The sequence below is a fragment of the Numida meleagris genome, chromosome 24 (assembly GCF_002078875.1).
Source record: "Numida meleagris isolate 19003 breed g44 Domestic line chromosome 24, NumMel1.0, whole genome shotgun sequence".
Classification (NCBI taxonomy): domain Eukaryota; kingdom Metazoa; phylum Chordata; class Aves; order Galliformes; family Numididae; genus Numida; species Numida meleagris.
This window is the reverse complement of record NC_034432.1, coordinates 1,442,682-1,468,474: the sequence shown is the minus strand read 5'-3', so window position 1 is coordinate 1,468,474 and position 25,793 is coordinate 1,442,682. Positions and strand designations below refer to the sequence as shown.

Below are 25,793 nucleotides of genomic sequence, written 5' to 3'. Positions count from 1 at the left end.
TCCCAAAGTCGCAGGGCCTGCTCAGAGCCATCCCACGCCCATGCCACCAGTGCTCAGCAGAGATAAGCACTGCGAGCACCGGGCCCCACCACCGCCTTTTTTTGGCCCTCTTTGCTCTGACCATTCCCAGGTGGGGTCAGACCCACACAGACGAGAACAGGAACGACACCGAGCAACCACAACAGGCCCCGTGTTTTATTAATGCTGCTGAATGTGCTCCAGTCACAGCATAAAGGAAAGACAGCGACCAACTGCTGAATAACGCTGTTTTAATGTGATAAAATGGGACAAATTCAAACGTGTCAAGAAACGTTCAGCTATCCACACCGAAACAGAGCAGCAGCTCCGAGCAACACAGAGACAGCTTCACTCCAGTTCTATAGTAGCTCAAAAATTAACAGTTACTTTGGTAGAATAACAGCAGCACCTTTTCCAACTCCTGCAATGAGTCACTCCACTGAAATACACACTCCTACTTCAAATCCTCTTACGCCATTCTGACAAACAGCTGCCAGCAATTAAAGATACCCATGCAGCCCTGTGCCTTCCTGCATTTGGCATGGGATATGTAATTAACGGTATGAAGGACGCCTGTACTTTGGTCTGGAAGAAATGCAAAGAATCAGGCACCTCCAACCGTTCCAGCTCTGCTCGTTTCCCAAGACAAGCAAGAACTGCAAGACCAGAAATTTGATCAGAACTGCAGCAGCATTCTGTCTGTCCTTCTTGATGGGGCTGCAACCCCCCCATAGAAACTCACTTCTGATTTCTTCATCTGAGCTTCCTGACAGACTTCTTTCCTTAAATCCACTACGTTTTCACTAGCAATAGAACAAGAAATCCCCGGGAGGTATTTAAATATGAACACTGACATTAAACAGCAAAAAGGAAGCGGTGTGGAGCGGCGCCCTGCGAGGCACGCAGCAGGGAGATGGGTGTCTAGAACTGCTCCTTTGGCTCACTTATTTTCCTCCTTTTTGGCAGCACGTCCTGACTGGACGAGAGCTCACCCTGAGGAACCTGCCAACAGAACGGGAACCGCGTCACAGCGCCTGGCCCACGCCGTCACCGAGCTGACCACAGAGAGAACCACCCTGCAAGGATGGAGCTGCACCGAGCGCTGCGGAGACCAGGGGCACCCAGTGCCACCCCCAAGGGCAGAGCCCAGCCCGGGCACCGCTCCTGCTCCATCTGCAAGACCAGAGCAACCCGGCTCCCTGCTGCCACATCTCCTCTCAACAACGGATTGAGGCAGCAGGGAACTTGGCTACGTTCTCAAGAAAACATCAATCAATCCGAATGAATTTTTCCTCAACCTGTGCTCAGCTTTTAACTCTTTGGTTTGACACTAAGGATCAGGACGTGCTGAAGTTCATCAATCGAGGCAACGAGAATTTCATTCTTGCAGCATGAAGTGTAGTAAAGCCACCAGTTCCATTCACTGGAGCAGAAAACACCTTAGAGAAGGAAAGACAAACTGATACTCACAGCGTAGGCTTGGAATAACTTCCCACTTCTTGTCCTGCTTTCTGACATGTTAAGCTCAGACGTCTTCCTTGCCAGATGATCAACCTAAAGAAAATAAGCAGGACATAAATGCTGCCTTGTGACAGCAGTAGAACAACCAACCAGCCAGAGCACGGAGGACACAGCAGGCTTCGGTGCTGTCAGTGCAAAGCGCTGCAGGAAACCACTCAGGTATCTGGGGCTGTTCTGCTTTAAGAACCTTCAGCATCTGTGTTTGAAGCAGTCTTCCCATTTTCAGGGAGCACAGTCTGAGCTTCAAGCCTGAACGATAAGCCTGCATCGTTAGGTTTTAATCAAGTTTTGATTGGTCAGTGCTGATCTCTGTCAGGCAGAGCGTTCTATGGCAATTTGTGAACACAAAGTTGATAAATTCCCAATTCTCTCAGTATCAGCCAGGTCCCCTGTTTGCTTTGCAAACTAAGCAGAGTAGCAGCTCTCTGCTGTGCCTTGTGACTGCTTCAGAATACCAGCCACATTTGTAATATACTGCAAATTGTGTTTTCTTGTCTGAAACACTGTTGTAAATAAACCGTCAGCAGATGACTGATTAATCACTCGGAGCAACTCAGGATACACAACCAGAGGAGAGAGCTGCACGAAGGCTGCAGCAAAGCTTCAGACAGCAGCGAGCAGCTTTCACACCTGAGGGTTGGAAAAGTACTGATTCCTGTTCTCCCTGGCCTCCAAAACTCCATCCCTTCCACAAGGAAAATTCTCCTCTGTAAGAAAGAGAAGTAAAGCACAGTGTCAGCAAGACACTTCCAGCCTCACACCGCTGAAGTGTTTCGATGCTGGGGAGGAAACATGCAGCACCAATTGAGAGAACGGGAGCTTTCTCCCGTTTCTGATCCATGCTGGTTTTTCCTGCAATCCACAGATCAGCACAAACTGGTTCAAGATTAACGTTCCTCAGCCATGGAAAAGAGGTGAAGGATTGCAGGATGACAGCAGCATGTTTTCAGACAGCCTTGTAAACCCCTCAAATAGAAATAACAATATGCAAGCTCTACCTTGAGCCTCCAAAGTGTCTGCGTGAGCATCATCTCCTGCTCTATTACCTAATGCGGGACCTTCCTAGAATGAGAACGCAGCCCATTACTTCCTGCAGACAGAAGAAGAGAGCCCCTGCTCACAGGAGTCAGGTCTTCTGAGATGGATTCTAAGTGAAACAAAAGGTATTTATGAAGCTCTTGAATCTGATATGGGATGTGCAGCCCAGCTCAGTGTTCATAGAATCATAGAATGGCTTGGGTTGAAAAGGACCTCAAAGATCATCGAGTCTCAACCCCCCTGCCAAGTGCAGGGTCGCCAACCACTAGGCCAGGCTGCCCAGAGCCGCATCCAGTCTGGCCTTGAATGCCTCCAGGCTTCAGAGTGTTACTTCCTCATCAATGCAAGCAGGCATACATGGAATTCAATTACTGAAAAACATCAGTCCAAAAAAACTGTAATAAACAGTAGAAGGAAACCTTGAAGACGCATCATCTTCTTAAAGTTACACAGAAATACCACATCCCTTATTAATAACAGAAAACCATACTAATAGATGCACCAGAATTAACATCCCCCTTCCAGAATATAGATGAAAAACAGTTCCAAAAGCTGCAAAAGCTCTTGAGCTCTTACCTTCACGTGCTGGCCGCCTTCTCCTTCACCTCCAGCCCCCGTGAGCACCGGCAGGGGCAGGTCGGGCTCTCTCTGCTTCAGAATGCTTTCATCACAGTTTTCTATCCTCTGTTTGTCCGTTGTGATTTTCACTTTCAGCATGTGGAAAGGCGTCGGCACTTCGCCCATGTTCAGATACATGGGCTCTCCCTCGAATATCATCCCCTCGCATTCACCCTCCTTAAAGCCAGGGGGCTGATAATCAGGCGGTGTAACTGCAGGGGAAAACCAGTTCAGCTCACGGGGTTAAGACTTTTCCCCCTTAAATCTAAAGCCATTAAAAATGCGTGTGGAAGGAAAGGAATTACCAATATTCCATTCGTACTAAATGAAGTTCTCTCCCTGTACCACAGGGAAACACAAAACTGTTTGGAACAGTTTACAACAGGCAAGCAGATGAGCTAGAAGTTCCTTTAAAAACGAAAAAGCAGCAGCTATTGTCAGACATTTACAGAGCAGTGCCAGCTGCGCTCTTCTGGCCCACATCACTTCCTAATGGAAGCTCAGGAAAACTCAATCTGCCCCTGAAACCCTCGTTCCTATGAAGTCAGCTGTAAGGATGCATTCCTGCTGTGAGATCAGATCAGCACCCCTTGGATTACAGGAACTGTCCTGAGAAATAATTAGACCCACGAAAACTTAGCAAATCCCAGAGATTACACATTCAATTATTTCTTTTAGCTGCTCTCAAGTGTCTAAGCACAGCCGGTGAGCCAACGCGATGGGGAAACGCAACCTTCGTCGTAGTAGAACAGCTTCATGGTCAGGCAGACGTTGTTTGGCAGCGGACCCAAGTTCTGCATTAGAACGTAGATCTTGCGGATGAGGAGGATGCTTGCCTTCTTGGTGTCCGCGCAGCTGATGGGGGAATCGCTCTCCTTGCTCTTACTGCAAAGAAAACGTTCAGCTTTCATACGGACTAAAGGGCTTCTGTTTTCAAACACACAACTGTTGCGCAAGTTAAAACCTCAAAGATCGAGTTAAAACGCTGCAATGATTCGCCGTGTTTTAAAAATAAGTCTAACTAAGAGACCACGCTGATAAATTAGTCTTATGTTCTAGAATTAGAGAAAGGCCAAGGAGAAAACCCAGAGTTTCTACACTCTGATAAAACTCCTGGGCAGGGCAGGGTGAGAGTACCTGCTGAAATTCAGGACCGGCCCATTGGGGGTGTACTTGAATTTGAAGTGGTAACATTCTGTAATTGTCTGCAAACAAATGCAGTCATTATTAAATTATCAGCTGTCAGGGAAACGAGTACTGCTGCCGCTTCTACCCGCTCCCCTACTAACCTTTATTTAAACCACATGATCACTCTTAACTCTTGTCCAACGCATTGAAACACAGCATTAGAATCCTTAACACTTTTAACACACATAACAGTCATCAGAGCGCAATGAAGTTGTGCCAGGAATTGCCAGGGTGAATTCACGTGAAAGAAACTCGAAGTTTTTAGACCGAGGTTTCCTATCCAACCGTTCTTACTCTACCAGATTTACCTGAGGATCATCCTGATGGGTGTAGACCTGGAGGTTTAAAAGGAAGGGCAGGGAACAGATTAAGATGCATACACACACCTAAGCACCCACCTTTGAATACAAGTGCCTTACTGTCTGATCACACTTACCGCTAGGACAACCATTCTTAGCTGTGAGAAGCAAAGAGAAGAACAATGTCAGGCAGCCCACTTCTGCTTCACTAGCTGTTTTGTTTCCCCAGCCCTCAGAACCAATCATGACCACTCTAGGCCTACTCAAAGCAATCAAGCTCTTCGCATGTGGGGCTCATCTCTTTGAGAAAGGATTTGCTTATTTGGCTTCAAGAGATCCAGCACACAAGGAGTACCACCCTGAACTCCCACACTTTAGCTGGTTTAGTGCACTGAAGAACAGTTATCCTGCAACCAGAAACTCCCCCAGCTGCAGTGGCAAGCAGTGGAATTACAAAACTGAATGTTAAAATGCACCTGAAATAGCTGAATAACACTGGAAGACTTACGTATTTCCTCTGCAAGGCATCGTAGCATCCTAACATCCTGCAAAAAGCAAACAACATCACCCAGCTCGTCCTAATTCCCACCAGCTTCACTTCCAGTGTCAGTTTGCTTCTCACGTAACATGCAAACAAGAAGCAATCACGCTCCTTCCTTCCAGTTCTTTTGAATACATTCAACCCTCAGGAATTCTGCGGTGTGTACATGATGCTGTCCCATGGCTGCAACCATCCATGTGCTGGCCACCCCATTTCTGATACCTCACTGTGTGTTATTACCGATTAAAGCATGACAAGAACTTTGTCACAACCAGTGAAGACGGGGCACTAAGAACACAACCTGGACGCTTACTCGCTTCCACAAGGTGAAGTTTTCCTTACAGCTGCTAACTAGGAAGCTGTCTTTCCGAATTCGCACAGTAAGCGCTGTGTGGTTCACGTACCATTTCACCAGCTGAGTCGAGCCGGGGCAGTTTTTGTCTTCCCTCAAGATTTTGACGCAGAGATCTCAAAACAAAAGGAAAAAGTCATCTTTAAGGACAAAAACAACAGCACTGAAAGTGAAGTTCATTCTCCGGGATCTCTGTTAAGCATACATTAAAGTGTAAATGTTCTAACTGTTGAATTAGCATCACCGTTGTCTTTAATAGCATCCAATAACGACCGTATCCGTGAAGTTTAAATAGGGTCATGGGAAATAGTTACTGCCTTTAATTAAATGGACAAAGTGGCTTTCAGAACAAACTCAACAACAACCCTGTGCCCATTGGTTATGTGAAAAAGACTGAGAACAGCTCGTTACCATCCAGGTATCTCGTCCCATAGGCGCTTTCAGGGAAGATCCCTCTCAGGTACGTAATGCAGGACACGGCCACGGCCAGGAGCCGCTTCACCAGAGTCAGGGACTGCTGTTCCGTGCATATCTTATTGGGAAATACAACTGCACTCTGCGAGAAAGGAGAAAGGACATCTTCCAACACCAAACCTGTACGGATTGCAGCCTGCTCCACCGCCCACTGAACGCTTCAGTTTAAATGCCAGGTGCGACTTTCAGTGCCTACGAAGCCAAGCGCGTTCACAGCATCACTGAGGCTGGAAAAGACCTCTAAAATCAACTGCCTGCGATCAACCGGCACAGAGCTGTGGGTGCCCCGGCCCTGGAGGTGCCTAAGGATGGGGCTGGGCCGCTCTCTTTGCCTTCTTTTCCAGCCTTAATGATTCTGTCAAGTACAACTACCAACCCACGCCCACCGTCCTTAACGTTGGTGCTACGATGCTTTCGAGACATCACTGATTTATACCAAGAATGGTAGAGACTCCAGATTTGTAAACCTATTTTGCTGCTGGGCAACTTTATTCGTAGTTAAAGACGGAATTAGTCCCACACCTTCAAACGGAGAAAGCTTACAACGCAGCTGGGCGCGTTACTTCAGGTACGATTTGCTACTTTTCCCTTAAGTAAGGCGCCGTGTTGGAAATAAACCGTACCACACAGTTCTTTGGCTTCTGAGCGGTCGCCATCGCTCCCCTTCAGCGGGGCACCTGCAGCACCGACCCGCGGCCGGATCCCACCCCGGGACTCGCCCAACGCTTTCCTCAGGCGGGAGGCGGCGCGGCCCAGGGCGGGAACCGCCCGCCCTGAGGTAACTTCGGCTGAGCGCGGCTCAAGGGCCGTGCGCAAAGCGCGGCGCGGCGGAGGGGGGCGTTGCCCCAGGGCCCGGCACGCGGCGCTTCGTGCCGTGTGCAAAGGGAATTGGTGTGGGGGGGGGGGGGGGCCGGGCGCCGTTTCCCGCCAATGCTCGCCTGAGTGACGTTGATTTTATTTATTTATTTTTTTTAGCTCTAAAGCTCTAAAGGAAAGTTAAGTTGTGAACTTCGGGTAGAAAAACATGGGGCGGCTTTTCTTTATTCCTGCTGGGTTTCCAGCACGGCGTTTCCCCATTTAAATTGAGCTGAAGAAGTAGAGCACGGTGCGTTTCGTAACTCGTCCCTAGAAATAGCTGATTTGAAAAAAGTAGAAACACCGTATATTTTAGTAGCGTATTTTAGAAATATAGTTGTTGAATTACGTGATGAGTTCTAGCTTGCAAAACTGCAGTCGTTTTAAACGTTGCAAATAGTGTGGGCATAGCAAGGCAGACTAGAAAGCACGCTGTGAGGCTGTGCTGTTTTAATAAGAGACCCTCAGCAAAAGCAAAGCAGGTTTATCAAACATCAAAGAGGCCAGGGCCTCCACACGAGGCCGAACTGTCTCACTCTGGGATTAGGGTGGGATGCAATAGGCATGCATCAAGATACTCCCCTCTATCCTCCTTATATATACATCTGTCATTTAAAGACAGGTTGCCAAACTTATCTCTATCCAAATATGTCCAAATCATGTCCAGAAATAATGGTTGAGTGCTGAGTGAGCAAATGTTACGATTTTGGTACTTATAAAGTACTTATAATAGGCGTTCTCTTACTGAGCACGCGTCAATGAAGAAAGTTCATCAAGAGGATGAGCGAGGAAGACCCCTGGATGAAGTAAAAGGCTGCTGGTTGGATTGACGTGATGCTAAAAGGACGTGATGCTGGAGGACTGGAGACCTCATAACTCACTACCTGAGATAGGCGTGTGTATGTTAATTGTCTCACGCGTAATTGACGAATATGTTCTATCTGGGGAAATATCACGCACTCTGAATTGTGTCATCTTTGAAGCGCTCATGGTGGGAACATCTCCAGTGCTTCCCAGCGCCGTAATAGACATACCCACTTTATAACCTTACGTGGGTTGTAGAGTTTGATTCCACACGTCACAAATGTGCAGAGAGAATCAGCCCTGCCACGGCCCTCCAAGGGCTGCCAGCACTCTCTGTCTGCAGCTCCTTGCTCTGTACAGAGCTCATGCTGCTGGGCATGGGAAGAGACAGGAGCTTGTCAGATTTAGTGTGCCATGCACCTGGCCTTTCCATTACCCTCCTGGTAATTTAAAATGGTCTGAAAATGAGTAGTGGTTTTCTCACGGGAGTTATTCATAGCTAATACGAAAGAGCGGCAAATGTGCTCTGCTGTGCAGTCACCAGAGATGGCTCTCTGCTGTCTGTGTATGGAAAGCAGTTCTTGCAGCTTTCTGAACGTGAGGTGCAGTAGTGAGCGCTCCTCTGGGAGCTGAGCGTTGGTCAGGAGTGGCAGTCCAAGTGTAAGACGCCGTGGTTTCCATTGGCGCAGTGTTGGTGCATATTGCTACGTCTGTTTCTCCACTCACAGAATGCAAGTAGTCCTGCGAATAGAATGAATGATGTTTTTTATTCGGGTTTGAGGTGTTGGACTAGATGACTCCTGCGGGTCCATTCCAGCTCAGGCCATTCTATGTGTTTATGCTTTCTTCATCAGAACGGCTCAGATCCCTTGAGCTGACGATGAATCGCGATGTTCTGCACGCAACTTGCGCTGCTGGGGGAAGACCTTCAGGTGGAATGAGTCTTGGATGCTGCATCTTTGGTGGCCACAGACCATGTCTCACAGATGGGCTGGCGCTGGTTGTGGTTTTAGACACGGTTGTACGTGGGCCGGGTTGGGCGAACGCAGCTGAACAAGGGATGTGCCCTGTTGGTCTCCTCTTCTGGAATGCAGAGGCGCAACTTGTCCAGAAGGTGACCTGGCCAGAACATGTTGTCATTTCTTAATTCCTTATTCCTCTTTTCTTTCTGATTCCTCTGATGAGAGCTGGGAAGAAAAAAAGGAAAAAAAGAAAAATAAATTCCTTCTTATTCTCAAGAAGGAATAAAGCATGTTTTACGAACAAACTTCTAGGCAATATGACCACTCTTACTAGTAACGGCAAAACTCCTCTGAAGCCATCTTGTTTTTTGCCTCTTTGCCCAGGTTTCCAGCTGCACCTTTTGATGATCTGGATGTGCTCACAGGTGAGGACGTATCAGCAAGTCCTATGTTGTAGTATCCTCCAGGCTGCCTGATCTTCCTCAGGCGCTGCCCATCTCTGATGATTTTGTCTCCTGGGTGCAGCAGGCCTGTTGGCAAAGCACATCCAATCCAGGTCACCCCTGGTTTACGTCTGTGATACTGCCCCAGATGGGTTACAGCTACTACGTAAGGGAGGAAGGTGTGATGATGGCCCTTCATGTGCTGAGTAGCCTCAGTGGCCCTAAGCAGCTTTGTGTGGGGCTTCTGCCAGCACTCTCTGCCCTGGGCTCAGGAGCCCTGTTTCAGCTGAGACTTCAACTCAGCCAGAGCCATGGCTGTGCCTGACCATGGACCGGGGCCCAACTTTCCAGTTTTGCCTTCCCTGCACCACTACCACGAGCTTGCCACATCGTCTGTACTCTTAGCTGAACCTGCCTACCAGCCCAGGGGAAAGGGTCATGGCCCTGATTGACTGGCACTCTGTGGAGCTCTCTCCACGCTGATGGGATTCCTGATCCTAACCAGTCCTCCAAGGGCTGTGAGTATGCTCCAAAAGCAGCTCCCTGCCCTGTACATTCCTCATGCTTCCGGGTTGGGGAAGAGACGAGCTCGTCAGATTCATCTCAGGCCCTGGAGGTTGCATTACCTTTCTGCAGCACTGGCTCGGTGAGATGAATGCCGCGTTCTTTGCACAGCTTGGAGGAATTCAGGTAACTCACAGCCACCTTCCTGCGGTACTGGTCGACCAGCGCTCCTTTGTCACTGCCTGCAGTTGATGGGAAGCAGTGCTCGTCAACAGGTAGCTCCCCAGATCTCCCCAGCTGAGACGTTTCTTTCCATTCTGTTGGGCTGTCCTTGTCCTGTAAGCAAAAGAATGGCCTTGATTAGCACTCAGAGCAGCACCAGAGTTGCTCCATTCTTTTCAGAGAAGCTCCAGACAGGGATTCATCTCAAAAAGGTTGCCACATGAACAGTACCTTCTTCATCTCCGGTCTCTTGACAGTTTTTTGTGTCCTGTCTCCAGATGGTTTTGTAATGTCTCGCATTCTATCGTCTGTTTGATGTCCTTGCCCTGGCTCAGCAGGGACCGGGGGAACTTCCAAGGGTGTTAACTTCACTTTGGGCTTGGTAGGATCCATCCCTTTGGCTTTGTCCCCAGCAGAAGGTGGAGATGTGGCAGTTTTGCATATGGCTTTATGGAGCTCAGTCTGTGCACCTGGGAGAGTTCAAAAAGTCCCCCCAAAAAACAAGAAAGCCCAGAGAAACCGTGTTAGACAGTAGCAGAAAGAAACGTCAGGACTGACCAATGCTTATAAGGCAAAGGAGTTTGGCATTTTGTGCATTGGAGCGCCCAACAGATGCATCTCATGGAAACATTCCATAGTCTGAAAAGATACAGAGAGAGTCTCCCAGCCCAGTGTTCTCCTCTTACCTCTTTTGGTCTCTCCGGATTCTTTTTTCTTTCTTTCCAGCCACTCCTTTTGACATTCCATCAGCTTTTCGATAGTCGTGTATTTCCCACGATTAGAGGCAGTCAAGAAGATGATCACATCCTCCAGATCCTGTTCGCTGATGGGAATGTTTGTCTAATAATCAAAACAGAAAACGACGGTATGGTCAATAAAAAACCAACAAGGCTGTCCCCAGAGCAGGAGGCCACCTGGTGAGCTTTACGTGGGGTTACCAAACACTGACAAATGGACTGCTCTGCTGCTGTCCTCTCCTCTGAATCATAGAATGGCTTGGATTGGAAGGGACCTCAGGGATCACTGAGTTCCAACCCTCCTGCCACAGGCAGGGTTGCCAACCGCTAGCTCTGCTGAGCTCTCTGCTTTTACTGTGCTAAAATTCCCAGCCCTCTGGGTATCAGGAATATGTTTTGTCATGGGCCAGACTATCAGAAAGCGTCTGAACTGCTAAGCCCTAACAGATCTGAATGTGCTTTTGACAGCTCTGTACCACTGCAGCCTGTGGAAAGTGAGGGTCAGCATGAGCTGTGCTGTGTGAACATGTACGAAAAGGCTCTGGGTCGGATCACAGGAAGAGAAGGTGGAGTTGCAGCAGCTCATTACTTTCCTGTGCCCTCCATACCTGCTTGATGATTTTAATGAAGTCTGCTCTCTTGATATTTCTGCCTTCCATGCCAGCCTTCTTGAAGACATTCACCAGCGTCGTCTTCCGTTTGCGCAGGAGGTTATGCAGTGTGATGAGAGCCTGGGGATATGGTATGCAAAGAGGGGGAATTTCGTCCTTCTTCTGAGGCTGGCTGCTGGCTGGTGTTGAGTCCTGAAAAGGAATTCGAAAATACCCTGACATCTCCATTGCCCAGAATCACCATGCCAGGAGATGTGGAAGTGGCTGGGATAGAGCAGCATCACGCTACTGATTAAGCAGTAGATGCTGCGGCTGCAGCAGGACCACAAAAGATGCAGTGCAGTGATCCCAAGGCTGAAGGAACACAATGTCTGCTTACGCCCAGGCTGTCAGTCATGGCTGCTTTGGCTTCAGCCCTTCTGTCTGCTCTCCGTGACTTTATGCGTTCCCAGACTCTCTCTTCCACGTTGCTCCGGGGAGACTTATTTCTCAGCCATTTTTCAATGTCTGCAAATCTTTCTAGCTGAGAAATGAATTGCTTCCTCTCCCAGATCCAAGCCGACAGGTTTTGTGGATCAGCTTCAGGATGAGAAGTGACCGCTGCAAAGCTAGGAGTAGCTTGGTCCTGCCTTCCTTCTGTGCCTGGCATTTGTGGGAGCGGGCTAAAAAAAACAGACCAGGGTGAGTTGGTCTGAGTGCAGGAGGAGATTCTTCTCCATCCAGTTCTGTCCTCTTCCTCAGCAGGACAAGGTCTCTTCACACAACTGTTTTCCCATCAAGCAGATGGGGTTAACGGCACTGAGCTGTAATGCTCAGATCTGCCACCACGGAAAAGAGGATTTTCTCTAAGGAAAGCTCAGGGCACACAGCTCTTTGTCCCTTTTGATGGAGCGAGGAACTGCGTCCTGTGCAATGACAGGCAACGCTGATATCCCCCCTTCCTGGCCACCACATTGAGAACTGTGATGCAGTCTCAAATACTGTGTTACTTAGTGAAGGAAAAGGGGTTGTTACTGGGGAGCATTGCTTTGGCAGAGAAGATGGGCTAGTGAGAAGAGCGATGAAGCCTAATCTTGTGCCCAGCATTTCAGTTCCTGAAAAGCCAGAGACAGGAACTTTCAGGTTCCTGTCTTTTCAGGAACTAAAGGAAGCATGAAGAAGCAGCACAGACGTGCTGCTCTGCCTCCTTGGGACAGGTTGATCGGAATGTCATTTTGCCAAAAGAGCAGCATCAATGTCAGTATCACACAGGCACAAGAGCAAAAGTCCACTCTACTCAAATCCTTGACGAGTATCACCTGCCAGCAGGCTCCTCTTCTTCGTTTATCTCAGCCATGATTAATGAGCTTGGAGAAAGGGTCCTTCGCAGTCTGAGTAGCTTGCGGAGAAAAGACTCTGTAAAAAGAAAAGGAGAAAGCCTCTCAGAACAGGAGGCACAGATCTGCATAACTGCATGCTTATTTCAAGGGGTATTCTGATCCCCTGTCCTCCCAGAACTCGAGACAGAGTTTGTTATTCCCAGTGCTGGACTTCCTAAAAGTTCACTCCCTCCAGCACAAACTCATGAAGTGGACGAGATGCACTCTAGGGTGAGGAATGCAGGCGGAAAACATGTCCCATCTTGTTCAAAATGTGTCTCTTGAGGTTTACCAGGAGCTGTAGACAGAGGCACACAGAGTGCCCCCGCTGTCGCAGGCATCTCATCGTACCACGAGCCCTAAGCACCCGCTAGGAAGGCCAACGGGGAGAAGCACAAACCTCTTATCAAGGATCACTCGTTAACATTACCTTTTCTTTCAAGCAGCTTTTCCTTTGGTAGTGAATTCTTGGGAACTTGAGGTACTGCCTTGATCTCAAACCTGGAAATAGGAAGAAGGCACCGTTCTGTGAAAAGGGCTCCTTTGCCAGATCAGTGCCAGGTACTGTGATTGATGAGACTTTCACAACAAACATGGAAACATCGCGGGCAGAGGACATGCATACAGCTACTTTTGTTCCACGTTCTGAGAGATGCTTTCCTTGTTGTATTGAAAACAACAGAAGCAATTGGATCTAACTTTTGTTCAACATTTTGGCAGTCTCAAGCACAGAAAAGAGAAGAAGCAGAGGAAACATTAGGAGCGTTGCCTAAAGGTCTCTGCAGAGCAAACCAGTTCCCTCTGATTGGAGGAATGGTGAAACACAGAGCACAGTCAGGAACTGAGGATGCGTTAAGTCCAAGCTAAGCAAAAGCGAGGAAGAAATGAACTGCTAAACAGTAATTAGAAAGAGCACAGCTGAGCACACCCAAACTTGCCCAGACAAGGTCTGCAGGAACAAATATACTCACTCTGGCAACAGGTGGACACGGCCAAAATGGCTTGGCAGGAGAGCAGTTTCTTTGTCTGAGATGACCCATCCTTTCTGCAAGTGACAGAAACACCTGACGTGACTCCAAGGAAAGAATCTCACTGCTCACAAAGGCCTTTCTAAATGTCTAAGAATTCACTGCCTTCAGCAAACTTCTTGACAAGTGCTTCAGCCTCTTGCCAAAGCAAGCTGCACAGCATATATTCTGTTAGGATGAGGAGTGTTGCCAGGCTTATTGCAAGGACAGCTCAGCCAGGAGACTGACCACTTGTTTACCATTGAACAAGGCAATGGAGCAAACAACGGAAGGCCTGTTATGAGCCCGGGTTTCTGGCTGCTACTTCCATCATCAAACATCACTGGCCTCGCCATTGCTTTGGCCTTTTTTCTGTTTGTGGTGGGGCTTTTCCAGGGCTATGTCTTGCCCAGCAAAAATAGGACTGTGTTCGTTCCCAGCACCTCTGAACTACAGCAAATACATGGAAGAACGAAGAGAAAGCTTTCACTGCTGCATGCCTAGCTCCAATGGCCTGGCATGTCACCGCTGGCAGCAGGCCTTGGTTCCCTGGCTTTGTACAGAACTTCAAACTTGCTGTAAGTAGCGCAGGAAAAACAATGCACTTACACTGAAAAGCTTTTGTGCCACGTGTGTAGACTTGTTGAGACGCAGTAAAAAGTCTTCACAAAATGTCATTTCCACTTGATCCCCTCGGATAGCAAGAGTGCCGATGTCCTTTAATGTGAAGTCTGCATCTTCTCCATTTGTTAGGACGTGGTAGAAATACTGCAAGGTCTCCAACAGACAGTCCTGCACTGTTTGCTGAGAATAGGGTGTGTGCAAGCGTATGGTCTCACAGTTCAGCACCACTTTCTCAGCATCATCTGGAAAAGAGGAACAAGATGACTGACTCGCACAGCAGCTGAGCAAATAAAGCGTCAGCAGCTTCCAGTTTAAGCGTACTGCTAGAGTGCTGTCTTAACCACCAAGGACTGCTAATTGGGATAACTGAGCAAAATTTTTCCTTTAGTAGTCTTCTTACCAGGCAACAGTATACGAGGGTATCCGAGATCACGAATCTGTGCAACAGCCTCGGACAGTGAAAACAGTGGTCTCTGAAACGTGAGCGTCTTGCCATCCTCAAGAGCTTGCCATTTTTGAATATAAAATGTCCCCAGTCCCGTTATGCTGACAGCCGGAGGCTGGAACAAGAAAGAGAAGGACAGAGTGAGGACTTGTGGCAGCTTGCAGAGGGGTGTCCCATGGCTTGCCCATTCCTAATGCAGAACACTGAGATGGGGGAGCCGGAAAAGACCGTGTACTCGGGACACATTCTTTCCCTTTCCTTTGCTCTCCAAGCATCTCCAGTTGTGTGTGTGCTCTCTGCTCTGGGAGCAAGGAACAGAGAAGCAAATTCTGAATACTTTAGGATGCTATTATTTGTATTATTGTATTTGACATAGGTATATCAGCACTGTATTTTTAACTATTATAATATTTTCAGTGATTGAAGAAAGGGGTCTTTGGCACATCTGTACGTGGAAGAGCAAGGGCACTTGCTGGCCCAGGGCTGCCAGGGCTATTGCAGCCACTGGGCAAGGGCAGGGGTAGGGTGCAGTCCCACCTTTGCCAGCAGGAGCAGTTGCTGAACGCGCTTGAACACACTGCTCCAAATGGTAGTGACATCTGCAATGCAAGAGAAGACACAGCACGCTTTAAGTCAGCAAGTTCACAGCCTGTTAGCTCGTTTCTAAAGCAAGAAGGCAAGTGTGATCTACCACAGCTCCTGGGATAAGTTCATCCATGACAGTGGCTGGATTTTGGACGGGCTTCAGACCAAGAGTACTGGGAGAGGTATGCAGCTCAGGAGCGAACAGATCTCCTGAGTGGTCTCAAATGCCTTACCATTGATGGAAAGCTTCTTGAGAGTGGGGAACGTGACTGTGCTGCAACCATCAGTCTCACTGCAGCGCTCAGTGTTAGTGATCAGCTCTTGCAGGCTGACCATGCTCTTGCTTCAGGTGAGCACGTGAAGCTAAAGAGCGAAAGCTTCCTGGTGTTTCCTACTAGGAAACACTCCCTTTCTGTACCCTTCTCTGTCCTTCACCAAACAGCTCTCTCCTCCTTTGTTCTCTGAGGTACAAGAGACTTCTTGTGTCCTCTAGAGAAAACTGGATGCGAGAGCAACCAGAGCCTCTGGTCTCTGAGACTGCCAGGAGGCGCTGAGCTGGGCCTGAGCCGCCACTGTGATGTAGAGGTGTCCGTCTCTATGATGTAAGATGGGCTGTGGGCTGGAGCTGCAGCCAACAGAAATCCCCGCAGTCAGGGGCGCCTCTGAGGATGGAATGAGCGACACGTTTTCTTTGTGTGTGTTCTCAGACCAGATTATGGCCTTCATAGCGAGCAGCGTTCGGATTTGGCCTGGTCCGGGCGCTGAGGGCACACTGTGTCACTATAAGCCATGTTACTTATAAAGATCTGTGCTATGCTGATTCTGATTATTGAAGTCCTGTGCTGCTCTGCTTAAAAAGTCTGGGAAATAATAAAGCCTTAATTACAGCTCTGAGTGGCACGCAGTCTAATTGCGTCCATGACTCTGGAAGAATGCCGTGGTCTGTCCCAGAGGGTCGGATGACACCTGAAGCCTTCATAAACCGAATCGAGGGCATTTCGTCACACCCAAAGAGAAAGTAAAGACGGTAGGAAACAGCAGATAGGGAACCGAGAGGTGTGAGGGCGGCTGAGGCGGGTCAGGGAACAGCGCTGGGCGGGAAACGTGCTGCGAGTGGACAGGAAGGAGACAGTGCGCATGCGCAGCTCGCCCGCAGGCGGGGCCTTGTACCAGCGGCAGTGAAGAGCGCGCATGCGTGAGCGTGCCCAGCGGGCGCCTGCGTCCTCCGTTGCCGGTGACGTCACTGCTGATGCCCGTCCTCCTCCTTCGCCCCCCCTCATCGCCTCGGCCGGACCTGAGCACGGCTCGGCCGCGTTCGTAGCCCTGAAGTGGGCGGTCCGCTCGGACAACCACGGTCCTGGTCCCGCCCCGCTCCTCCTCGCTTGCCCGCTGTCGGTTCTCGGCCTATCCCGCCCGTCTGTCCGTGCTGGGCCTGGTCCGTCTGGCGGGACAGCAGCCGTGAGGTGCCGAGCGTGCGCCGTCGTTATGGTGACGGCCGGAAGGGGCGTGGCGGCGCTGCCCGTTGGCCGGAAATGACGCTGCAGCTCGCGCGGAGGCGGTGGAGCCGGGTCGGAGCCATGTCAGCGGGAGGTGGCGGGCAGCGCGACGTTGGGGCCGCGGGCGGGTGAGGCCGGGGGCTGCGGGTGTCGCGGCGGGGGAGGGCCTCGGGGCGGCGGTTCCGGGGCGCGGCGGGCTCTGGGCTTCCAGCGGGCGGGGACTGAGGTCTCTCCGCTTGCAGGCGGCGCAGCAAATGGGATCAGCCCGGCCCGGCCCCCGCCTTCCTTCTCTCTGGGGCGGCCCCGCTGCCCGGGCGGCCCTTCCCCGGCGGCGGAGATGGCGGCCCCGCCGTGGGGGTCTCCGAGAGCTCCGCGGCTCCGTCGGGGGCCTTGGATGCGGCCGCGGCCGTGGCCGCGAAGATCAACGCGATGTTAATGGCCAAAGGGAAGCTGAAGCCGGCGCCCAGCACGGCAGACAAGGTGGGCGAGGGGCGGGGGAAGCGCCGGGCCCGGGGGGGAGGGAGCGGGGCAATATCCCGGCCCGGCCCGGCCCGGCCCGGCCCGGCCCGCGGTTTTCCCAAATCGCTTTTGGGAACACGGGGGAAAGGCAGAGCGAGGCGTAAGGAAACAACGGGGAAAGTTATTTATGTATTCAGTCTGATAGAGGAGGGTGGCACAGCTGCCTATTCTAAGAACTTGACATTTGAAGCGGCCTGAAAAAGTGTTGTGTTTCTGACACTGGAGTTATTTACGGGTAATACGAAAGAGCGGCAAATGTGCCCCGCCGTGCAGTCACCAGAGATGGATCTCTGCTGTCTGTGTATGGAAAGCAGTTCTTGCAGCTTTCTGAACGTGAGGTGCAGTAGTGAGCGCTCCTCTGGGAGCTGAGTGTTGGTCAGGAGTGGCAGTCCAAGTGTAAGACGCCGTGGTTTCCGTTGGTGCAGTGTTGGTGCTTATCACTACGTCTGTTTCTCCATTTACAGAGCAGAAGTACTAACTAATTATTACACCAAAACGTCCTGAGAATAATGCTGATAGTATTTATCATTTGAGTTTCAGGCTGTGCAGTGGTAAACTATTAAGTAGTCGTTCCAAAGTACTTCCTGTGAATAACTTTAAAGATTTTGGGGTTCAACAGGTGTAACAGGAAAATGAAAAGGCTGTTCACTCCCCCACCTCCTCCCCCCCCCGGGCTTCTAGGCTCTATTTGCTTGTTACTCAGTTTATCTCAGTTTTCCAACCACCGGGCTTTGCAATGGTTGTTTTTGAAGCTGCAGGCTCTGGGGAAAGGCCCAGCCACAAGTAAAAGCAAAGATGACCTTGTGGTGGCAGAGGTGGAAATCAACGACGTGCCCCTCACGTGCAGAAACCTCCTGACGAGAGGGCAGACCCAGGATGAGGTACGTGCAGGGGTTCCATCTGCTTTGTTTGGCTTGGCAGCTCAAGACCCACGTTTCTTTGTAAGGCTAAAAGGGTTTGCAATGAAGTATCTAGAGTGGTTGTTTCCTATTACAAAAACGTGGTGCTTTCTGAGATGCTTTGTTTAGTCGTTTGTTGGTTTGTTCCACATTGTATGGTGAGGTAAGGTAGCACAGCCAGTGTTCTTTAGCAGGCACTATTCATTCTCTTACTGTCTTAGCAGTGTTTTCTGGTCTCTTTATAAAACAACTTAACTTAAACCACTTTATTGTGGTGTGTGTGTTCTGCTTGTTATCAGTAAACTTGTTGCTGTTTTCTTAATTGCTTGTAGATAAGTCGGCTGAGCGGGGCGGCCGTCTCTACTCGAGGGAGGTTCATGACTGCAGAGGAGAAAGCAAAAGTGGGACCTGGGTTTGTATTTCTGCTTTCTTTTGTAACTGGGGGTTTCAGTAATGAGGTTCTCTCACTCTGATGTCATGGGATGTTTGATGTTTTCTTCCTAGAGATCGCCCTTTGTATCTTCATGTCCAGGGTCAGACCAGGGAGCTGGTTGACAGTAAGTGTGCCAAGCATTCTGCTTCTGACTCTCATTGTTTGCAGTGTTCAGACAATGTGGCAATACCAATGGGTTTTGTTGGGACTGAGAAGGATTTGTGCTGTTAATAATCTGTGTTGTTGTGTAATGTGAGAGCACCGGTGCTTCTGTATCCGGTTTGTGAACCCTGAAGGAAGTAGGCAGAAGGAAGTTAACAATCATTTAATAGTGAGGTACTCACGTTCCTGGGGGGGCTGGCCAGTCAGTCTGCATTGTATTCATGGTACCAGTGGCTGTCTGACCACCAAGATGTCTGTTAACTCCCATTAGTACCATGGCCTGCTTAACAGCAGGAAATAACAGCTCATTCACGTATCAGGATACAGCGGCAGAGCGGTTTCTCACAACCAAGTTCCTTTTCCATGCAGAAGCTGGAGGCATTTACTTGTGTTCCCAAGTGAACCTTAGAGCTGCCCTCTTATATTGACCTTCTGCAACCAGCAAGCGTTTTTTAGCTTGCTTATTCATGCAGATGTAAATTCTGTGCGGGGTTAAAAATGTTTCTGTCGTTTTTTTAATCCTCAGTCAGACACGAGGACATCTCTTGTAATGCTGGCGTGGTGAATTGTGTCTGCTGGGTTTACCAAAAGATCAATATTTGTGTGACTATCCCATCAGCACAGATTCTTTTGTGGGGAGCACTAGGGTCTGTTAGTAACTTCCCTCTGCTGAAATACGAATGGATTTCCTATCCTGCCAACTAGGAGCTGTTAATCGTATTAAAGAGATCATTACTAATGGAGTAGTGAAGGCTGCCACAGGTTCTAGTCCAACGTTCAATGGAGCTACAGTGACTGTCTACCACCAGCCAGCCCCCATCGCCCAGATGTCTCCAGCAGTTGGTCAGAAACCTCCATTCCAGTCAGGGGTGAGTGACTGGTTTGTGACTCTCATTTGCTGGTTACAAAGTGTGCACGCCATGTGCTATTTATTGAAAAAAAAAAAATGCTTGTGTAGCTGCTGTGAGAACTGGAGGACTAATCAGACTGAGTCTGGAGAGTGAGACTCAGGTGACAGTAATCTCCTAGAAGAAAAGGGATGGAGAGAGCAGTCCTATGTAGGGAAAAGCAGAGGGCCTACTGTGCCATCCAACACTGAACGTTCTGACAGTCGTAGAAGGATGATTTCTGGCCTCGAGTGAAACGAACAATTATAAGAGTGAAATAATAAGCTTTTCCTTTTACATTTACAGATGCATTATGTTCAGGACAAATTATTTGTTGGTCTGGAACATGCTGTACCTACATTTAACGTGAAGGAGAAGGTGGAAGGGCCTGGTTGCTCCTACTTGCAGCATATTCAGATTGAAACAGGTGCCAAAGTCTTCCTTCGTGGCAAAGGCTCAGGTTGCATAGAACCAGCATCAGGCAGAGAAGCTTTTGAACCCATGTACATCTACATCAGGTATGACGAGGCTCCTTAAAACGCAAAGATTTGACAGCAGGTTGCTGGTGGAAGAACTCCCCAGCTCAGTGGAAATGTTTGTGCTGATGAATTTTGTTTGTTTTCAGTCACCCAAAGCCAGAAGGATTAGCAGCTGCGAAAAAGCTGTGTGAAAATCTACTGCAAACTGTGAGTAGCTCTTACCAATTTCAGAGCTTATCTTGGTGTAGCTTTAAACAGCGTCCAGAAGCACACAGTCTCTTTCTCCTAAAAATTTGGCACTAAAAGAAGGTTTATAATCTCACACACATCCAAAATTGATTTTTCAGTCTTAGTTACTTGAATGCATGACCTCAAAATAAAGTAAAATCCAGTGAGACAGAGTCTGTATGTTAGCATTTGTGCTTGGATATGGGCTACCAAGTGTGTTCTGTAAAATGTCTGGGAGCTTTTAGATGCTTTAAGCGTTCTGTTTTTAACAAAGTAATTCACTTGCCATGCCCTATAGGCCATGAAAGGCTTTCCTGTGTTTTACACAGATGTGTTACCCAGACCAGCAGGACTAGTGGCTTGCTCCCCAGGGTTTTCGTAGGCTTTGCTCTGTGAATTCCTGATTTTCTTCAGTTTCCATGTTTGGATCATTGCTGTGGCTTTGAGTACAGTGTGTTCCGTAGTCCAAGTCCCCTTAGGGTTTTATGAGGATGCGTAGTCAGGCGCCCTTTGCCTGCAGGAGAGCAGTACAGGAAAGAGATGCTTACTTTCTCATCTTTGAACATCCTTTGTAGGTTCATGCTGAATACTCTCGATTTGTGAACCAGATAACTACTGCCGTACCTTTAGCAGGTAACGTTTGCAATAATGAAATCTTTGGAGCTGTGTTTTGTGGAGCTCAGTTTGGTGGAATGCCTTTATACTTGTGGTAGTCTCTGTGTTAGCTCCTTGTATCAGAAAGTCCCGTTTCTTTTACGCTTGGTAGTTAAGTTCTCTGTTTTGTGACTCTTACCTGCATTGAAGATGACCCTTTTTTTCCTCCTCCTCTCCCTCCAGGCTTTGCACAGCCTGCCACTATAAACAACGTACCTTCTCAGCCATCGTATTACCCTTCCAATGGATATCAGTCTGGTTATCCTGTCGTTCCCCCTCCTCAGCAGCCAGTTCAGCCTCCATATGGCGTCCCAGGCATAGTACCACCTGCTGTGCCCTTGGCACCAGGAGTCTTAACAACACTACCTACAGGAGTTCCACCTGTGCCAACACAGTATCCAATATCTCAAGTACAGCCTCCAGCCAGCACTGGACAGGTACTGCTACAGATGAAGGATTTGCCTTATAGCTGCCAACTTATTCAGCTGTTTCTTTGCTAACAGTAACATACTTGAAGTGCTTCCAGGTGGAGAATTCTTTAGGGCATACATAGGCAATTTCTGGGGTTGTTGCTTTGATGCTTCTGTTCAAGAAGCTAATTTTTTTCTGCAGCTGTTTCAGGATGCATTTTTTTCATGTTATACCCTGCTAACATACAGGGTACTTGCAGGGAGGTGTCACCCATTTATAAAAAACATTACTATAGTCAGTGTGAGTACAGGGACTCTGAGTTCCAGACAATGATTTCTTTGAGCTGGGAGCATTCCATAAGTCAGTCTTTAAATGGTGCATTTCCCTCCTGCCTCTCTTAGGTTCTGCAAAGAGAAACTGGTTGTGTTTTCTGGTCCTATGTATGAAACTGTGCATGGAATTATCAGCATGATAATGAATCCATATGAAACGTTGTCTTAATTTGTTTTTAATTTCTGCATGCCAGAGTCCACTGAGCGCTCCTTTTCTTCCTGCTGCTGCCCCAGTAAAATCAACTTTGCCGACTGGTACACAGCCACAAGTGCAAGCCCATCCCCAAGGCCAAAAGAGGCGCTTCACTGAGGAACTGCCAGACGAGAGGGAGTCAGGACTGCTGGGATACCAGGTGGAATAAAATCAGCAATTTTACTTCATTCAACAAAATGGAACTTGGCTGGAGAGGGATGGGTATTAGCACAGTGTCATTTGAGAAAATTCAGGCAGGCCCTTTGGCAGGGAGCAGTGATCACTGCAGAACGTCGAGCCCACGCTTCAGTTTCTTTGAGCTGATGCACTGTGCTCAGGCTGATCTATTGGATGCATTGACAACTTGCTTTCCATACCTGTGCTTTTTCATGAGGAACAGCAGTGCATTCAGGTCAAAGAGATGGCAACAGCGTGTTACTGCTTAGTTGAAAGTGAGATTACTTGGGTTTTTTTTTCCCTCTTTGCTTTATTGTGGGTCTTCTGGATGGGCTTCTTTAGAGGGAGGGACAGTGGTAATAACATCCATGTTTTCCCATTTCCCTTCCTTGCAGGCGGCACTTGGGAGGATTTATAGAAGCCTTAGCTTTAAGAGAGTGATTCTTACTCATTTTAGACAGCAAAAATTACAGAGTTGATTTTAATTAAAAAAATAACTGAGCTTTTCATCAGACTTCTATGTGAGAAAATGGAGGTTCTGCAGATGCTCATACGCAGAACCCATCAATAAAAGCTTGGTCTAGAGAAAATAAAGGTCTGCCTGTATGTCAGATCTTATATTAATATCTCAAACAGAGTTTATTGTGGAATGAGGCCTCTAAGAGTATTCAGAATTAGCTAATTGAGCAGGTAATAAGTCAATCCATGAGCTGAGCAGTTATCTTTGCTGTCCTGGAGTTCTGGGATGGTGGACGAGGTGCTGAGGTGACTCCTGCCATGGTGCTCAGGCATGTTGTTTACAACTTCACCCTCAGTATTTTTAGGGCAAAGAAAAGCATTTTGTTTAACAGTGGTGATTAGTGGCTGCTTCTAGTAGTTGGCAATGTACTCTGAAAAGTTGGGTTTCCTATCAGTATCATTAAGGAGCTGTAGCTTATGTTGTAGTTGTAGATTTGCTAATGCCGTGTGTTTTTCTGCTCATAGCATGGACCCATTCATATGACTAATTTAGGTACAGGCTTCTCCAGTCAGAGTGAAATCGATGGAGCCGGATCCAAGCCAGCAAGTTCCTCAGGAAAGGAGAGAGAGAGGGACAGGTACGGAACGGAGCCGCGCGTTGCGCTTGCTGTTCCCTTTGTACGTTCCCATCTGTCCTGAATTTTTAAAGAGTGCAACGAGACCAACTAAAAGTGAATGGCGAGGAGGACTGCATTTTGGATTTGTTTGCTGTTGTCTTTGACTCTGCTCGCTCTTGAAATAGATGGTAACGAAGGTTTGCACTTGTTCTAACAGGCAGTTGATGCCTCCACCTGCTTTTCCTGTCACTGGGATGAAATCGGAATCTGAAGAAAGAAATGGTGTGGGGTCTCTGCCAGGCAGCCATGGTGAGTGCAATGAATAGAACACGCTCGTCAGCAGAGTTTGCACTGCTCTTAACACTCATTCAGATCGAATATTTTTTTGGTGTGTCCTTTTTACTGCATCCAGTAAAAGGGAGGTCACTGCTCTGTTCTAAAGTCACTGTGGCTGTACGCACACGATGCTTCTCGTAAAACTTTAAGAAATACCTCTGTGAATGCTGAGGGTGTGATTAAGTGAAGGCAGAAGGACTGAGCTTTGACCCACAGCTGGAGCCCAGAATCTCATGGGATTGCTCTGTAACAGATGTCACGTGGCTTTACATTGTGTACAGCTATCTCTAGCAGCACTGAGGAGTATCAGTGAGTGACAGTTGTGGTTCAGGTGTGTATTTACAGACACGAGTCATGCCAGCCTTGCCTGCAAGCAGCAGTGTTACTAGATGGCATCCTCTCATAGGGCTGTCACGCACCGGGTATTTGCAGCTTGGTAAAACGTGGAATCACTTTAACTCTCCTCGTAGTTTAGTGCCTTCCAGGTCAGGTCTGCAGGTACATCGTGTTAGTTTGCTTAACCTTAGTTTTTCTGCAGTATTGGTCCCAGAGATTGTTCTCCTGCTAGCTTTCTTTTGAGCAAAAATTCTACTTTTCTGTACGTGTTGATCTCTAAAACGGTGAAATTGCCATCACTTTGACCCGTTTGCTAACTTCACCTTTCTTGTGTGTTTCTTTCTTTCTTTCTCTGTTCTCTTACATGGTTCTGATGGATCACATGTGCTGTTGCTGGTGCTGTTTCGTGTGGCCTTCGACCTTGGATGACCATTGGCCTTGTGACCTCAAAATGGTGTCCAACTAACGATTTACAATTAACATCTTTTTTTATTAACTTGTTTCGGGGCATTTTATCTCTCTCTGTTTTTGTTTTTCCTTCTCGGGGGCTGGGGGGATTGTTCTGTTTTCCCTCCTAGATCATCAAGCAAAGAAGATGAAAACATCGGAGAAGGGCTTTGGATTGGTGGCGTATGCTGGAGATTCATCAGACGAAGAGGAGGAACACGGTGCCCATAAAAATGCAAGTACTTTTTCACAGGGGTGGAGCTTGGGATACCAGTATCCTTCCTCACAACAGCGAGCCAAACAACAGATGCCATTTTGGATGGCACCGTAAAAGCTACAGAACTGTCTTCATTCATCTCCTTTTTTTTTTTTTTTTTTTCCCCTCTAGCAATAATGCATGTATAATACGAAAGGAACTTTGCGAATATGCATTGTTTTTACATTTGCAGAAGCTAAAGGTTCAGTATTCCGCCTCGAAAGGGCTCCATTATTTTTAAACTCTTTATTTCTGCAGTGAATTTGTCATCCATGAAAAACATTTGAAATAGCATTTGGCCAGGGCCAGTCCCTTGTACCGAGGGGGAGGTGCTGGAAAGAGAAACTAGAGAAGCCTGGCGCTCTGTTTCCCATTTTTCCAGGGTAACTTAAAAATGGAAAGCGTCAGCCACGCTGACTTCCCTCTGCATCTGGTGTTGTACTTTATCCCGTGCTCCTGCTGCCAGCCCGTGCTCGCGGTCCCATTGAGTTAATGGTGACTGTGCGTTCCGTGTTGGGACTTTCAGCAAAGGAAAGCAACCCCCCCCTGGTTCACAAACATTTGCCGGATTGCGTTTCTTGGAGTTCACCGTTTGCTTTTACTTTAAGCATTCTCCTCTTGTAACTCCACATTGGGTTTTTTTTTCTTTACAATGTGGTTTGTCTAACCCCACAACTTCTGGTTCCAGCCAAGGGCTGGGGGGGGGGGGATTGATCCTCAGTGGGTTCGTCTTGCCGCTACTCGCCCGCCTCCAGCGCTCCCTGCCTCTTTCATTCTGCTCAGCCGTTCACACGGGGCCGCTTCTCCGTGCTCCCCGAGCTTCTCCCCCTCTCTTTACTCACTTTGATTCCGCCCGTTCTGTTTCACGGTGCTCGAACAAGGAGGGGAAGGCAGCAGCTGGTTGGGTGCAGCACGGCGCTGTGCCGCCGGGCACCGCTCTCGTTGGGAAGCACGGGAACGGAGCGTGAATCAATTCCTTGCGGACTCAAACCACAGCGTGGGCTTTGGTGGCAGGGCAGGGCTCCTGGAACGGCAGGGAGAGCTCCAACCCAGCAGCGCTCTGCTCCAGGGGCTGGCACCTTTGTACAAATACCGACTTTCCTATGTCTTGTAAATAATTAGAGCCATGCTTTCATTATAAATACATGTATAAACGATGTACAAACGCTCTGCTGCTTGCCTGGTTTCTTTGGGGGAGGTGGAACAACTCCTCCTCGCGTCCGGGAACGATTCCAAGGGAGCGGGGGGCGTGGCCAAGGCGGGACG

At 48.6% G+C, this 25,793-nt stretch overlaps 3 protein-coding genes across 6 annotated transcripts; 1 reads left to right on the top strand and 2 right to left on the bottom strand.

Moving 5' to 3' along the window:
- Window positions 256–6,906, bottom strand: HORMAD1 (HORMA domain containing 1). Its single transcript, XM_021376694.1, has 13 exons — window positions 6,673–6,906; window positions 5,987–6,131; window positions 5,628–5,691; window positions 5,191–5,227; window positions 4,820–4,840; window positions 4,692–4,718; window positions 4,333–4,400; window positions 3,929–4,080; window positions 3,154–3,407; window positions 2,538–2,601; window positions 2,170–2,246; window positions 1,489–1,572; window positions 256–1,020 (listed from the first exon to the last, which is right to left on the bottom strand). The coding sequence occupies exons 1-13, from the start codon at window positions 6,703–6,705 to the stop codon at window positions 940–942; spliced, it is 1,107 nt and encodes a 368-aa protein (XP_021232369.1). The 5' UTR covers window positions 6,706–6,906; the 3' UTR covers window positions 256–939.
- Window positions 7,065–16,357, bottom strand: EFCAB12 (EF-hand calcium binding domain 12). 2 transcript variants are annotated; one of them, XM_021376633.1, is made up of 14 exons: window positions 15,440–16,357; window positions 15,159–15,220; window positions 14,577–14,736; window positions 14,162–14,418; window positions 13,517–13,590; window positions 12,976–13,046; window positions 12,486–12,582; window positions 11,567–11,849; window positions 11,185–11,379; window positions 10,526–10,679; window positions 10,071–10,309; window positions 9,740–9,953; window positions 9,002–9,200; window positions 7,065–8,895 (listed from the first exon to the last, which is right to left on the bottom strand). In XM_021376633.1, the coding sequence occupies exons 1-14, from the start codon at window positions 15,540–15,542 to the stop codon at window positions 8,718–8,720; spliced, it is 2,286 nt and encodes a 761-aa protein (XP_021232308.1). In that variant the 5' UTR covers window positions 15,543–16,357; the 3' UTR covers window positions 7,065–8,717. The 2 variants fall into 2 exon arrangements, with proteins under 2 accessions (XP_021232308.1, XP_021232309.1); XM_021376634.1 differs by having other exon boundaries at window positions 16,093–16,357.
- KIAA0907 (KIAA0907 ortholog) lies at window positions 16,698–25,695 on the top strand. 3 transcript variants are annotated; one of them, XR_002432748.1, is made up of 14 exons: window positions 16,698–16,830; window positions 16,945–17,182; window positions 17,974–18,102; window positions 18,453–18,532; window positions 18,625–18,677; window positions 19,421–19,584; window positions 19,909–20,120; window positions 20,228–20,288; window positions 20,885–20,942; window positions 21,147–21,400; window positions 21,901–22,059; window positions 23,089–23,173; window positions 23,370–23,461; window positions 24,403–24,459. XR_002432748.1 is itself a non-coding variant. In XM_021376639.1 (14 exons), the coding sequence occupies exons 1-14, from the start codon at window positions 16,739–16,741 to the stop codon at window positions 24,600–24,602; spliced, it is 1,905 nt and encodes a 634-aa protein (XP_021232314.1). In that variant the 5' UTR covers window positions 16,698–16,738; the 3' UTR covers window positions 24,603–25,695. The 3 variants fall into 3 exon arrangements, 2 of the variants coding, with proteins under 2 accessions (XP_021232314.1, XP_021232315.1); XM_021376639.1 differs by having other exon boundaries at window positions 23,061–23,173; window positions 24,403–25,695; XM_021376640.1 differs by having other exon boundaries at window positions 23,370–24,541.

Excerpts from the sequence above, each read along its gene's own strand:
- EFCAB12 (XM_021376633.1), bottom strand. The coding sequence starts at position 15,542 with ATGGTCAGCCTGCAAGAGCTGATCACTAACACTGAGCGCTGCAGTGAG. Across the intron at positions 15,221-15,439 it reads CAAGAAGCTTTCCATCAATG|ATGTCACTACCATTTGGAGC; the intron begins GTAAGGCATTTG and ends CTTGCATTGCAG. Across the intron at positions 11,850-12,485 it reads GAAGAGGAGCCTGCTGGCAG|CCCGCTCCCACAAATGCCAG; the intron begins GTGATACTCGTC and ends TGTTTTTTTTAG.
- KIAA0907 (XM_021376639.1), top strand. The coding sequence starts at position 16,739 with ATGACGCTGCAGCTCGCGCGGAGGCGGTGGAGCCGGGTCGGAGCCATG. Across the intron at positions 20,121-20,227 it reads CCCATGTACATCTACATCAG|TCACCCAAAGCCAGAAGGAT; the intron begins GTATGACGAGGC and ends GTTTGTTTTCAG. Across the intron at positions 23,462-24,402 it reads GTCTCTGCCAGGCAGCCATG|ATCATCAAGCAAAGAAGATG; the intron begins GTGAGTGCAATG and ends TTTCCCTCCTAG.
- HORMAD1 (XM_021376694.1), bottom strand. The coding sequence starts at position 6,705 with ATGGCGACCGCTCAGAAGCCAAAGAACTGTGTG. Across the intron at positions 2,602-3,153 it reads AAGGCGGCCAGCACGTGAAG|GAAGGTCCCGCATTAGGTAA; the intron begins GTAAGAGCTCAA and ends TTCTCATTCTAG. Across the intron at positions 1,573-2,169 it reads AGTACTTTTCCAACCCTCAG|GTTGATCATCTGGCAAGGAA; the intron begins GTGTGAAAGCTG and ends TATTTTCTTTAG.